Below are 15663 nucleotides of genomic sequence, written 5' to 3'. Positions count from 1 at the left end.
TAAAGTTATTGAATAGCCAAAAAAAAAAAAAAAGGGACAATCCTGTACTTTGGGAAACAATAGATAATGGCAGAATCCATAACCAGGATTCCTCCATCTTTAAAACCTGTTCTTTTTCCTTGTGGTATCTGAAAATTCATCATTCAAGGCAGTTTGACTCACAGAAATCTAATCAGAGAGAAAGTCTAAACCCTCTTTATCTAGCTTTCAATTTAATACCAAGCAGGTGAGTACATGTAAATAACAAACTTCCCCATGGTGATTAACAGTAGACTTACCTTCACTCTTGAACCGCTGACAACGGCTCTTTCCATGACCAACTTGAATCAGGCTCCTCTGGGTCTTTTTTCTGACCTTGGGCTCTGTCCTTGGCCTTTTTAATCCAGTTTTAGCAAAACTCCAATTTACTGAAAACTCCCCATCCTTAATATCTAATCAAATTTCTCATCCCCCCTCCCCACTCTTTAATATTTCATCACCTGGGCCCAGCTTCATTTCATCACCTTTGCCCACCTTCAGCAAAACTCCTGTCAAGCCAGAATTCCCCAGCCCCTGCTGCTTTTTCTTAGCCATTTTACATCCACCAGTCCCCACCCTGCTCCTTGGGTATAATTCTTCACATGTCCTTGTTACATTTGGAGTTGGACTCCATCTCTCTCCCCTGCTGCAAAACTCCATTGCAACAGCCCCTTTCAAGAAAGTCTGCCTTACCATCTTTTACAAGTGTCTTGAATATTTTTCCTTTAGCATCACAGTCACCAGTGTAATATTTTTGTAGCTCTCACCAAAATAATGATATTGGTTCAATGAATAAACTTTCAGACATATGAGAGCAAAACACACACACTAACAAGGAAAGCAGGATTTGTTTAAAATAGTATTATCTCGCTAAGCAGACTCACAAGTTCAATGACTAGATAGATTCAACGGGCTCTGACTGCTTATTAACTACAGAGAGAGCTTAAGTAAAAAGTTAAAGAAAACCAGGGTAGAGTCATTCTTCTCCCTCCTCACCCTTTACTTCCAAGTCTTTCATCGGTTACCGTTATGCTTCATATTTATCATTTACCTTCTGTAAACGGATAAAATAAAGAACTAAATAAAATTTAAAGAAACTCTCGTTATTTTAATCTGATAGGTAGCTGCAATATAGCTGTTAAGTTGATAAATTAGAAGTTGACTCCCCAACAGTTGTACTTGATTTTTAGATGTAATATTTGTAGACACCATGTTAAAAATTTATAAATGAAATAAACTAACTCATTTCAAGGAATTGTAAGCAAGAGACAGAAAGCATAGATTATTGGTTTAATAAAACCATATACCCTCCAGCAAAAAGAAAAAAAAAACTAATTTGGGGTTTGTATTATAATTGACCTTTTTCTTCTGGATAAAACTGCACAGGAAGCTCCTAATCCTCATGATTCCTAATCTTGTTTACATATCATCTATCTACTTGGATTCTTACCTAACCTTGTTGGCATATGTTTTCAATATAGAGCTGCAACAAAGGAAAGCTATAATTACCAAATCTCTTCCTCTCAGCTATTGAAATAAAGTGATTTACAGAAATGTAGGATACCATAAACAAAGGGGATTTTCCAGGGCTCACAGAGCACAGCTTCCAGGAAGATGTTGGAATAAATACACTTTTTTGTGGCCAAGACCCTGGGCCTGCAATCCAAATAGATTATATGTTTCAGAGCCAGGTAGAGTTACTCATCTAGTTTCCATGTTTTGAGAACATTGCTTAAGCAGGAGGAAAATCACAGTATTATCCATAACCTTCCTGAAGCTCGTCGGAAGGGACTCTATTCAAATACAACTATTCATATCCTGTAGATGGTAGTGACCCCAGTACCTAGTGAATGATTATCTGGTTTGTAAATTTTCCAGATTTGTAAACTTCCTCCAGGCTTCAATGGAATCAGCCTCATGTGCAGGTAAAGTATGTAGGAGGGCAAAATTGTCTTATAAACCAACCAAATCAGAGGAGAAAAAAAGACAAAAAACCAACCAAATCAAATAAAACTTCAAGCAACACACCCTACTTTTAGCATTATAGTCACTGTGGGCAGATATGAAAATGGCTTTTATGCCTGAGAGGGAATTTGTTTTAGACATGTGAACCAGTCTGACTTTGAACTAGTTTACAAAGGGCTAAGGATGCTGAGGGCTGGACACGGAACATGTGAGCAATGATAGGGAATCGAAGGTACAAAGAGGGTTGGGAACATGGTCTCACCCAGTGTGACAAGGCCATAGCAGTGGACCCCGGGCAGTGAAGAGGAGATGGAGGTGAAGTTGTGCTAGAAAGAAATGGGGTACCATAAACATCGTAAGATTTGTTGCCAAAGGCACTCACTTTCCAAGTCCTCTAACAGCTTCAGTTCATCGCATAAACCTTCCCTCTGAACCATTTCACTGCACAGTAGCATTTTTCCTACTTGATAAGAAGGAGTGAAATGTGGATAAAGTATTGAAAGAGAATCAGAAATGAGTTTTTTGCATTCCATGTTAGTTTATGCTAAAAGGGATTAGAAGAGGCAAACCATCAATGACAGTTTTCACTCATGAGAGTGGAGAGCAGGAAACTGCACACACCAGCTACAGAACAGGGTGCAGCCACATATTTTCACTTTATAGTTGTCTTTCCACATTTCATAGCTGGAGTCTGAACACAGCTGGTTTGCTGAGTTATGATGCCAGTCCAAGGAAGGGCCTAAATGCAAACCTCATTCTGGATGCTCAAACCAATTCACTAAACAAGCACTGCCTGCCCTGAGGGCCTCTTTTCTAGATACACAGGACTGAGTCCAGGAAGTGTGTTAAAACTAGGGCAGGGCCTTTCATAATGAGTTCTCAGTGGTTCCCAAATCTCACATTCTCTCTGAAGTTTGTTTAAAAAATACAGATTCCAGATTCCCAACAGCAGAAACTAACACAACACTGCAAATCAACAATATTCCAATAAAAACTAATTTAAAAAATACAGATTCCCTAATCCTTAGTCCTCAAAAAAAGAAAAAAAAAAAAACAAAAAACAAAAAACATAACAGACTAAATTAGAATACATGAGTGCTGCACTCAATATGTCAACAAATTTGGAAAACTAAGCAATGGCCACAGGATTGGAAAAAGTCAGTTTTCATTACAATCCCACAGAAGGGCAATGTCAAAGAATGTTCAAACTATAGCACAGTTGCACTCATTTCACATGCAAGCAAGGTAGTGCTCAAAATCCTTCAAGACAGACTTCAGCAGTATATGAACCAAGAATTTACAGATTTACAAGCTGGATTTAGAAAAGGCAGAGAACCCAGAGATCATTGTCAACACTGGTTGAATCATGGAGCAAGCATGGGAATTCCAGAAAAAACCTACTTCTTCTTCATTGACTACGCTAAAGCCTTTGACTGCGTGGATCACAACAAACTGTGGAAAATTCTTTAACAGATGGGAATAACAGACCACCTTACCTGTCTCCTGAGAAACCTGAATGCAGGTCAAGAAGTAACAGTTAGAACTGAACATGAAACAACAGACTGGTTCAAAATTGGGAAAGCAGTATGTCAAGGTTGTATGTTGTCACCTTGCTCATTTAACTTACATGCAGAGTACATCATCGAAAATGCCGGGCTAGATGAATTACAAGCTGGAATCAAGATTTCTGAGAGAAATATCAACAACCTCAGATATGCAGATGATGCCACTCTAATGGCAGAAAGTGAAGAGGAACTAAAGAGCCTCTTGATGAGGGTGAGAGAGGAGAGTGAAAAAGCTAACTTAAAACTCAACATTCAGAAAACTAAGATCATGGCATCCAGTCCCACCACTTCATGGCAGATAGAAGGGGTTAAAGTGGGACCAAGGACAGATTTTATTTTTTTGGGCTCCATAATTACTGTAGATGGTGACTGCAGCCATGAAATTAAAAGAGCCTGCTCCTTGGAAGGAAAGCTATGACAAACCTAGACAGTGTATTTAAAAGCAGAGACATCACTTTGCCAACAAAGATTTTTATACTCAAAGCTCTGGTTTTCCCAGTAGTCATATACGAATGTGAGAGTTGGACCATAAAGAAGGCTGAGCACTGAAGAATTGATGCTTCTGAATTGTGGTGCTGGAAAAGACTCTTGAGAGTCCCTTGGACTACAAGAAGATTAAACCAGTCAATCCTAAAGGAAATCAACCTTGAATATTCACTGGAAGGACAGATGCTGAAGCTAAAGTTTCAATACTTTGGACACCTGATGTGAAGAGCCCTGGAAAGACCCTGATACTGGGAAATATTGGCAGCAGAAGGAGAAGGTGGCAGCAGATGAGATAGCTGCGTGGCATCACTGACTCAATGGACTCGAGTTTGAGCAAATTCTGGCAGACTGTGAAGTCAGGGAAGCCTGACTTGCTGCAGTTCGTAGGGTTGCCAAGTCGGACACAACTTACTGACTGACCAACAACAAATAGGACAACCATGTTGACCTTTTCTGTCTTCAGTCAACTAGAGCTTGGACTCTGTCTGCAGCCAAGCCCCTTCATGACGAACCCAGTTTTCAGATAACAAATTTGTCTGGAAATCTGACTTTCTTTGGAAATACAACAACCCAGGTTTGTTGACTATTCTTATTTGATCCCCTCTGTAATTTTTCAAAACTATTAGTCATTCCATTTAATAGATGAAAAGGTTGAGGATCAGGATTGGGAAACAGTTTGAAGAAACACTGCTGGTAAGAGCCTTAGTGGCATCAGATAAAACACCCACCATACCTTCAACAATGAACCCTATCAGGCACTTGACTGTCTGGAATCCATTATTCACTGAGCTATTTTCCTGAGAAGAAGACTACTCACATGCATAATTTTGAAAGAGGCAACAAGTTCTGGCGTGGTCTTTCTCCTGTCAGAACTCCCTTCTTCTCTCACCCATATTGGAACTAATGATGCCCCTTGTTTCCCAAGTTTGAAGATTTTAAATTCTCCCACATAAGAAACCTATCTGACCAAAGCCTTCCTCCCTCAGGAACTGGGTGTTATGATTAATGAAAGCTGGTGGGAGAAGGTGGAACAACATAAACCTTCCATGCCTTCCCAGAGAGTGTGTTACCCTCCCTCCTGGTAAGGACCCCTCAAATCCATCCAACCTTTTCCAAAACCTCTCCATGAAGCTCATGTATTAAGAGGCTTTTGTGTACAAAGCAACTTGCTTATATGAAATAATTCATTCTACCTTTAAAAAAAATAGACCTGCAATTGCCAATCAGCACTTTGATAAATGTGGGATAACTAGGATGCATACAGTTCCATCCAAAAGCAAAGAAACTTATATTTTTGTTAGTCATGCAGCCTGATTGTGACTTATTGTACATTTCCCTTTAGACTCCTTAAAATAATAAAAAGAACTTTCAAGGATGGCTAGGATTTCTTTCTAGAAGTCATTTCAGTCAAAGAAATAATTTTAACAGTGAGAATTTCAGACTTATCACAGGCTCCAAACCTCTGCCCCAGAAACAACCACATACTGTTGTGCACCAGTTCTGCCCTGTATTAGTCACCAAACATTGTGGGGAAGACAGTGTAGATGGAGCTGTCAGAGTTAAAAAAAAAAAAAGAAACATTTGTTCAGCTGTATCCTCTATTAAAGGAAAAAAGAGAGAAAGCGATGATAACAGGGGCTTACTACTTGTTATGGGGTTCTCAAATGTTAGTGCTCATAAGAAACACCTGGGGAGCTCGTTTTTATTGTTACTATTATATTTAATTTTTTGGCTGCGCTGCGCGGCATGTGGGGTTTCCAGTTCCTCAACTAGGGATTGAACCAGTGCCCCCTGCACTGGAAGCTCAGTCTCAATCACTGGACCACCAGAGAAATCCTCTGAGGAGCTTATTATACAATTATATTTCCAGCTGCAATTCCCAGAAATGCCAATTCTCCAGTCTGAGTTGGAGCTTGGGATTTTGCAGGTTCATCAAGTACCTCAGGTGATTCTGATGATTTTTCCCTTAATTTTGTTTTAAAAATTCTCAAGCCTTAGGAAGATTCCAAGAACAGTACAATGAACACCAGTATACTCTACACCAAGATCAAGGGTCAGCAAACTCTTTCAGTAAAGGAAAACAGTTCAGACATACCTCAGAGATACTTCCAGTCTGGTTCCAGATCACTGTGATAAAACAGTATCACCATAAAGCAAGTCACACAAATTTTTTTACTAGTGCATATAAAAGTTTACACTATACTGTAGTATATTAAGTGGGCAACAGCATTGTCTAAAACTATGTTCATTTATTAATTTAAAAACTTTATTGCTAAAAAATGCTAATCAACATGAGCCTTCAGTGAGTCCTGTAATTCTTTTGCAGTGGTAACATCAAAGATCACTGATCATAACAAATATAATTTGTTAGAAAAAGTTAGAAATGTTACAAGAATTACCAAAATGTGAGACCCAAGTGAGTAAATGCTACTAGAAAAATGGTACCAATAGACTTGCTCCATGCAGTACTGCCACACACCTTCAATTTGTTAAAAACCCATACATGGGAAATGCAATAAAGTGAAGCACAATAAAATAAGGCATGCCTATAAATATTTTCAGCTTTGCAGGCCATGGTCTCTGTGGCAACTACTCAAATAAGCCATTGCCATATGCAAGCTACAGTTAATATGTAACAAAATGAGCATGACTGTCCTCCAATAAGACTTTATTAATGGTCACCAAAATATAATCTATACATAATTTCACATCATAAAATATTTCTTTTGACTTTTTCTAACGTGTTATATTTGAAGATATGAAACCATTCTTAGCTCAAAATTAGTACAAAACCAGTCAAGGGGACAGGTTTGTTCAACAGGTTAGTTTTGCAGTTCTTGACTTACCAATTTTGATGAAAAAGTCTAAGCTTCTCTGAAGATGAATCTTAAATCTGTTATTACCTTGCAAAACCAGACGAATTACAACGTTCATCTTAGAAAAAAAAACTTTAAATGAATCTATGGAGTTGTTTTCTGACCCCCTATTTGTTGGATTTTCAGGAATAACATTTTCATATATTGCTATGGCTGATATTTTTGGAGGCCCTGTGGGGCACAGTTCCTCATTCAGAAATCTTCATATTTCAATCAGTCATTCTGTAATTTTATCACACAAAAGCAAAGTGTTGTGTGCCTTTCCTTACAACACCAAGGCCTAACTAGCATCCCTTTTATCAGCTTCTCTATCTTTATTGAAGATAAATGTCAGTAAAACTTTCAGTCTTACAAATGATGCCAAGAGTTCAGCAAGAAATAAACAGGATTTTGTTATTTGTGAGCAAGGGGCTGGCGATGTCTTTTCTTAACTTTTTTCCCTCCCTTTTGTTGAAAATGAGCTCCAGTCCAGAGTGTGCACTCATATTTCTAAAAGTCTGGATTATTACTAAGTTAAGACTAACCATAAATATACAAATGTTACCCAATTACTCCCATTCATGGTATTCACTTCTAGGGGAATTTATCAGGTTATTAAACTTGATTTCACAAGTATCTGAAAGCGAACAAGAATTCCGGAGGGTAAACTCCAACTACGCATCATGAAATCAACAAACACTGTCAAAATGGAATTTAAGTACTTAACCTACTACAACCAACTTAAAAAAAACACACACTTAAATTAAGTGCATACCTGCTTACTGAAATGCCTTTCAACTGGACTTATCCAAACATTACCTCTTCCCTTAAGGAATGAAAACTGAAGTTATCTGAAGCATTCAAGCCTCTATCCATCACCTCATTGCCCACCCCTCCTCCAAACCAAATATTCCATCTAATGGCACAGGGATATGTTCTCTTCTGATGAAGCTGGAGAACAGAGGAGTCATAAATCCTCCTCCCAACCCTCAGACCTAAACATCAGTTTAGTGGCTGCTTTGGAGTCCTGTTCTACAAGACCATGAGCCTGTCTTTCATCTTCTCACAAACACTCTCTTCCAGCCTCTGAAGATAATATACAGCATGCTGATTCAGGTGGAGAGGGAGAAATCTCACAGGAAAGACTTAAAACCCAAGTCTGTCGACATATGAGAAGGTCCTGTGTTTCTCATCAGCTGGCCAATTTGTGGACGGCCACATTTCTGGAGCTCAACCAACTGCCTCACCTGATGGAAAATGCTTACGAACTTATAAATCACCTTTGAACACATTTTCCCAGTAGAAATAAAACAGACTGCAAGCTCCCAATTGCCTGAAATGTGTATATCAGCTCTGATAACCAATTTAACAATTTGAGAAAACTAAGGACTAAAAACGCTATCTGAAAGTTCAGACAATAGCAAAATGTTTTGTTTAGGGCTGGGAGTTCCATAAGCAATATAAGAATCACAAATAAAAATAGATAATTATAATTTTCTTTTTATCACACAAAAAATTATAGACTGAAGCTAAACAGTGGGCCTATTATATTAGTGCAGTGATACCTAATCCTGGCTACATGTTATTAGTATAACCCAGAGAGCTTTTAAAAAAATTCCAATGGCCAAGCTGCACCCCACACCAATTAAATGTGAAACAGGAGCTGAAATAGAGGGAACAGACCAGACCATCATAAGTTTTAAAGCTCCCTAGCTTTCTCCAATGTGCAGCCAAAGTTAAGAAAACCTTTGCACCAGCCTTCTGAACTTACTTAGTCTTACATAATCTACCTAGTGGATGAAAATTTCTTTGTTATTTCTGCCCATAGCTTCTTTACAGATGGGATATGGAATGAAAAAAAAAAAAAAATAGACTGCTTGCTAGATAGTCACACACATACATGACAAAATACATGCACACATATTTTTATTTAAATTGGGCCCTGACCATTAGCACATAAATCAGAAAAACTGAGTGCTTTAGAACTTACATATCCTCTTCAAATCTTTAAAGAGCCAAACTCTAAAAATCACACATAAAAGATATTTGTCATAAAAAAAATACACACACACAAACTTTAATCACCTTGAGGAACCATGATCCAATAATATATTTAATAGGTAAGATTTCATTCATCAATGTACAAAAAAGAACACCCCAAAACCTAAACTTTGATTAAGACATGTACTCTTAACAAGAGTACTTACATTTAGAAAGGTTTATCGGTAGCACTTTGAGGTAGCATATTTTGTAAAGTAATGGAGATAAAGTCACAGAGCTGCTCTGCAGTTTCAGGCTGTTAGCTGTTGCTCTTGATAGAGAAGAGTGAATTTGTCTGTACTCAATGCCAAAGTCAGCCTGAACATATTCCTTGCTGTGGCCATCCCCACGTTACACATCATGCATTGTGGGTTTAGGAAAAGATAAAAGCATTTCAACACCTCTTTCCTCTTGGTGTAATGACATCCTGGCTGTGGCACCCATCTCCTTTAGCCACAGGCAGTCCTCACTGGCGGGAGACGCACACACCCAGTAGGAAGAAAAATAGGGCATCACAGTGCCTTTTTTTCAGTGGGCTCCTAACGACTTCCTTAAGAGTGATGGACTCCTCTAAGGCTAAAAAGAGGTTTGTTTCTGAATATTCTCTCCTTGATTCTGGCCCTTAAAAGGTTCTCCTGTTTTTCCTCTCCCTGAGTACAATATTTCGGGGTACCATTAAGTTGTTTGCAATTGTCCTGCCAGGTTGGTGAGCAGAGAAGCTCTTTTAAAAAAATCCACACACAAAAACAAATTTAAAAAACGGGTGCAGGAGCAACTCCAAGAACAGACTTCCTTTGTGCAAGTTGAATTATGACACAAGTTTATAGTTCAGGAAAATGGCCTGCTTCTTTTCTTAAAAAATGTAAATATTTAGCTCAGCTCTGCATTTTAAATACAAATATACAGTCAAACAGGCTAAGGATTAAAGCTGCAAAAATGGTCCCACCAACATCAGACCATGGTGCAGGTCCAATTTTTGCCCAATGGTCACAGATTAAAGGGATGTCGAACCCATAAAAGCCCTTTTTTCCCAATAATACTTGCTGTTTGAAAGTTGAATCCTTAGAAGGAATCAATATACAAATGAATAAAAATAGCACATGTCCAAGCAAAATAGGGCATGAGCTGGGCCTGAGTTGCCACTTAAAACTCCATCATTCAGTATCATACAAAATCCTCAAAGGCTGCCTGGAATCAGGGCCCAAGGCATTCCTGAACATGCCAGCCACCCAGGTCAACTGCTGACCCAAAGTCAACGACACAAGTGAACATTAGACTTCAAGTATCCAAGGTGCTACAAGAGCTGGTCCTTTCAAGGACTCAGGCTGACTCTCAGAAGCTCCCCTTCCCTCACAACATCCCATTTTGTACAAAAGGTGAAGCACTGTTTATGGTCACTACAAAACACAGGAGTGGGACGTGAGGGATAAGAGAACTGATCTCTGAAATATACCAGCCTAACAAATACAAATAAATTCTTTAACATTTTGTACAACTAGAAGGTGCGTGAGCTGGTATTCAAGCAATCACTTTAAACTCTTACTTTTCTCCCCTTTCTGCTTCAAACAGGAAAATGGTTCCATTGGGTTAACAGTGTCATTTTAAAATGCCATAAATTAAATAAGTTAGTTCACATTTTTATCCCCCAGCACTTAAGTTACAGTTAAGTCTCTAATGTGCCTTTGAAGTTTGCTTCAACAGCTCCAGGTCTCTTCGGCGGATAGTGCCAGCTCTGTGACAACCGTATTCGTCCAGCTGCAAAGGTATGAATTGTTCAAGCAGCCCGAGGCCCTGTCTAGCAGGGCTGGTATACAGCTTAGTCCATGATGGTTTAAAGTTTCCATTGAATCCCAAAAATATGGTACTCCCTTAAAAAAAAAAAAAAAGTTCAATGTGTATCTCTACTAGTTTCAGGCAAGATAATGTGAAAGGTGAGGTGGAGATGAGCAAAACAAAAAGCAACAAAAAAACTATACTTCCTTATGTCAGAAAATGAACTCTTACCACTCACCTCCTGCCCCAAATAGCAAACTACATCCCAACACACTTCCTCTAACACTGTCTCCTGATTTAGAAATTACCTTCATAATACCCACCCCAGCCTAACAAGCTCATGAAAGCAGGCTGGTAGCAACACTCCACCATAAAAATTCATATGTTGCTGCTCTCATAAAAACTTTATGGAAGAATACAGATACAAACCTTTGTTATAAAGATTGGCTGGCTTGGCTAATCCCAGAGGTACTAATGAATCCGAAATATTCAACTGCTTTATCTGTCCTCTTGTGCTCAACAGGACAACTGACCTGTAAAAGTTAGAAAATCAGAGCAAATTTCAATAATTCAGCATGTGTTTACTGAGTACCTTTCTGAAGTAAATACTAGATAAAAGCAGAACTCAAAAAACAAAAAGCACTTCACATGCCTTTTCATCCTTGCTGTTACAAGGGTCTACTTCAATTCTGCACCTAGAACTTAACGTTTCTATTACAAGAAGGTCTCTAAATATAGGGAAAACAATGATATAAAGTCATTTACATCAGTTGACCTAGTGGATGCCTTGGGACACAGCTCTTTCATGGAGCAAACTATTTTAACAGAAGAGGTTGGTAGTGTTTGTTTCAGACGTTCTATACACCTACTTATGTTCTACTATCCATTTACTAACTAAATGGATAAATGCCAATCCTTAAAAAAAAAGAAAGAAAATGTTTCCCATGGCTTGGTTTAAATTGCTACTTTTATTATATCAATACATACAATCAGATCTGTTTGTGGACTGTCTCTTCTGATCTCTCTCTCCTTTGCCACCACTGCACAGTTTAATTACTATGGCTTGATGGCTTAGACTTTCCTGGTGGCTCAGCTGGTAAAGAATTCACCTGCAATGTGGGTTTGATCCCTGGGTTGGGAAGATCCCCTGGAGAAGGGAACAGTTACCCACTCCAGTATTCTGGCCTGGAGAATTCCATGGAGTGTATAGTCCATGGGGTCACAAAGAGTTGGACATGATTGAGTGACTTTCACTTTATGGTTTATTTTAATATCTGATAAGTCCCTTGTATTACTGTAATTAGTTTTAAAATGTTCTATGACTCCCTTATTTATTTTTCCAGATGAACTTCATCATCAACTGTCAAATACAATAGAAAAGTAACCTACTGGGGCACTAACAGAAATGTATTAGATTTAAATTTTAAGTTAGATAGAGTAACTTCTTTACAGTATTAACTTTTCCATCCAGAAGCAGGGAGAGCCTTTCCTTTTACTCTTGTCATATATCCTTTAATAAAGCATTTCTTTTCTTAATATATTGGGTGCCTTGCATGACGACATCTGTGGTGAGCTCTATGTTCCAGATTGTTTTAGGTGAAGTGACTGAGTGTGTTTATTTTCCAACATTAGGAAAAACATCTTTAGATACATAAAGAAAATTGAGGCCTTGCAAAGTAAATACCTACAAATGTATTAAACCAGAAGATAGAGCTGTATGTACACAAAGAATGTTACACTCAAAGAATATAACAACTCTCAGGGACTTGTTGAGATCCGGTTCTTTAAAGTTTAAGGAGCCTAAGTGACCAAATCAGTTCATGATGATTCAAAAGCTACATAGGACTTTGCTCCCTGGGAAACCTATGTTCCTCCCTTTGGGGCTTCATTAAATGAAAGCCTGTGTGTAAATCAATGTCTGTAGCAAAGCAGAGTGGGCAGAAAGGGGACTGAATTTATCTTCTTGCCTCCAGTCAGGGTCTGCCCAACACAAATACAGCAAAGTTTCTCGCCTGTGCACCTTTGTTCTGACACTAACAAAGAAAAATGAATGATGCTAGGGCTCTTAAAAAAAGAGATCACACACTCATCCACTTAAAAAATCAATTTAGTCCTTTCCAGTCAATTCCAAGTGACCCAGGTGACAACTTCCTATACCAGAGTCATAGCACAATGCTGTCCAAGGGATCATCAGCAGGATAGACTGTTACAAAGGTGAAACTCAATAAAATTGTTTTAAAATGATAATGAACCTTCTGAGAGAGTTGGGTACAATGCAGATCAGCTTAATACTAAGAGGTAGGATAGGAATGATTCAAAACAGTGAGCTTTTCTCCTTCCAAGAGCCTTCCCATCATCTGCAAACTCTTCTAACATCCAAGTCCTCACTTATCAATGATAAGCAACTTAGATCACACAAGCATCAACCTGAAACTTGGAAGGAATGAGTATCCTTCAAGAATCCTAAATACCCAGAGTAAAAAAGAAAGTAGACAAGCCAAAGCCTAGAATTAGCCAGGTGTCATCTTTAAGGTACCTTATCCCTTATACCAGGCAAGTTTCACCTACCTTGGAGGGATGCTTGTTTTTAAATATTCTTCCATGCGACTGACATCAGTGAAAGAGAAAACCTTTTTTTCTGTCAACCGGAAGGGAACACTGCAGGCATCCACAACCAGGAGGAGGATGCCCACACTTCGGAAGGGAAAGTCGGTGCCGTTGATCTGAGAATACAAGATCGTCCTCTGCGGTCATCCCCATTTCAGTATCTTTCCAGCCCCTTTTGCTCTGTCTTCTAAACCCATGAATCAAAAATAATTATTCCAAAATGCAAACGGCATGTTCCATCACTCTTCCTCTGCCAACATTTGAAATTGAGTCTGTGTTTCCATAGGCTTTTACCTTGACTGGTCTTTACTGATTGGATAAGATGCTCTAAGCAAGACATGGCAGCCTGCACTCAGCTGAGCAAGGTGATTCTGCAGGTTCAGAATACACACACTCTCTCACTGGGGTCAGTTTCCAACTCAGCGATCAGGTAGGTGACAGCCTCTATACTACAGCTCAGATGTTGTTACATTGGTTCAGGACAAAAATACATAACTACATACAATAGGTATCTAGTCATATAGGTAGGTAAGGAGAGAGAGAAATAGAATTCCTTAACCCACATAAACTCCTGCCCCATTAGAGTTTAGGCTTGAAACATCAGCAGAGGCAGATAGTTTCATCTGCTTTGTTCCATATATAGCTCTCCTTTAAAATCAAAATGGAAACCAGGAAATTTTACCAGGATTTAAGCCACAGGGTAGTGATATCTTGTTCAAACAATTACTGTGAACTGAAAGTTCCAGTCGTTCTCCTTAAATTAATGGCTCGAGACATTTGCAAGAAAAAGGAATTCCAGATATATCCAAATCTCATAAATTCCTCAACCAAAAAAAGGAAAGAAAAAACTCTTGACTGAAAAATGATTTAACACTAGGCCATAGGCACTGTTTCTCTTTAAAATGTGTAAAACTATAAACTATGTTAAAAATTAACAAAGAGATACTCTCTTCATTACACCTGTCCTCATTTGGAGAAGTTATACTTAAATTTTATTTCTAATCACTAATGATCTCACAGGAATTCAAAATGGCTTTTTGCCTGTATTTAAACTGCTCTAGTCCAGAGAATAATTCTAGAAGTGCTTAATATATAGTGCCATTCTATATTTAGAAAGGCTGAAAGTGACTCATTTTTCAAAATCTGAATACTTAGAACTGAGACACATTTGATTAAAAAAAAAAAACATGATCTTTAACACAAACTGTCCACTTGAAAAGTACCTCCAAAAACCTGCTGCTTAAAAGAAACACAAAATTTTCCATAAAAACTAAAGCAAGGCGACATCCAGCAAAGACTTTTCAGGTAATAAATGTAAAAAGTATTAGAGGTAAACATGACAAAACACAGTCCTCTGTGACCCTTTTTACGGCCCCAGGCACACAGTGACTCCAGCAATGGAGTCAAACAATGTCTGCAGACCCAGAGGAATCCCCTATCTGAGATTGTCTGGGCAATACAATATCTTGTTTAATTACCTAGTAAGCTAGTAGAGCAGAGACTCAGCACCCAATTGCATCCCTTTGCAACTGACACCTACCAGATCCCACACAAGGAGGCTGGGATGGGTTCCTCACACTGCTGACTTCATTGAGATGTTGAGCTAACAAACTTCCTACCAATAAAACTACATCATGAACATACTACAAAATGAAAACATGCTAACACAGAGCAATAGGTATATATATGTGAGAAACCTTGGAGTTATATTTAAGTAGGGGTCTTTCTTTTCCTTCCTTCCTTCCTTTCTTTCTAATTGTGGTAAGAACACTAACATGAAATCCATCCTCTTAAACATTTTAAGTAAACAATATATTATTACTGATTACAGGGAAAATGCTCTAAAGCAGATTTTGAGAGTTTATGTATTTTACTCAACTGAAACTTTATGCCTGTTGATTAGTAATTTTGCATTCCCTCCCCACCTTACGTAGGCATATTTTTAATTCAGAATTATTAAAAAATTCTTAATTCAGAGTTAAGTTCTGGAGGTGGATAATAGTGATGGCCACACAATATTATGAATGTATTTCATACCACTGAATTATATACTTAAAAATGGTTAGGATGGTGAATTTTATGTTATGTGTACTTTAACACAATGAAAGACATTGAGAGAGGGAAAAAAAAAAGATTTAAGTTTGTTCACATATATGTGAATTTGTAAATGTGTTGTCCACCACTTAAATAAAAAAAAAGCTCCCAAAGAGACCACATGAGATGTGGCCCTGGATGGGCATCAGTTGGCTAGATACCTCCTACCCAAAGAGCCCTTTATATAGATGCACTCCGGTCAACTCAGTTTTGGACAGGCCACATGCCAACAGTAGGCTTCCCTGATAGCTCAGTTGGTA

The 15663-nt window shown here is 38.4% G+C and overlaps 1 protein-coding gene across 3 annotated transcripts in view; it reads right to left on the bottom strand.

Annotated features, from left to right (window-relative positions):
- Positions 1-8965: 8965 nt before the first annotated feature.
- CEMIP2 (cell migration inducing hyaluronidase 2) overlaps positions 8966-15663 on the bottom strand; it is a 75599-nt gene continuing 68901 nt past the window's right edge. For 2 of the 3 annotated variants that reach the window (XM_070480354.1, XM_070480353.1), the window contains 3 exons: positions 13271-13425; positions 11132-11235; positions 8966-10797 (listed from right to left, as the gene is read on the bottom strand). In XM_070480354.1, coding sequence (XP_070336455.1) covers positions 10601-10797; positions 11132-11235; positions 13271-13425 — 456 coding nt within the window. In that variant the 3' untranslated portion in view covers positions 8966-10600. Of the gene's footprint in view, positions 10798-11131; positions 11236-13270; positions 13497-15663 lie in introns of those variants that run through there. The other variant, XM_070480355.1, reaches the window with a different exon arrangement.

Source organism: Odocoileus virginianus, chromosome 18 (genome assembly GCF_023699985.2).
Source record: "Odocoileus virginianus isolate 20LAN1187 ecotype Illinois chromosome 18, Ovbor_1.2, whole genome shotgun sequence".
Classification (NCBI taxonomy): Eukaryota; Metazoa; Chordata; class Mammalia; order Artiodactyla; family Cervidae; genus Odocoileus; species Odocoileus virginianus.
Note: the sequence above shows the minus strand (reverse complement) of the source record. Positions and strands in the feature narration are given on the sequence as shown.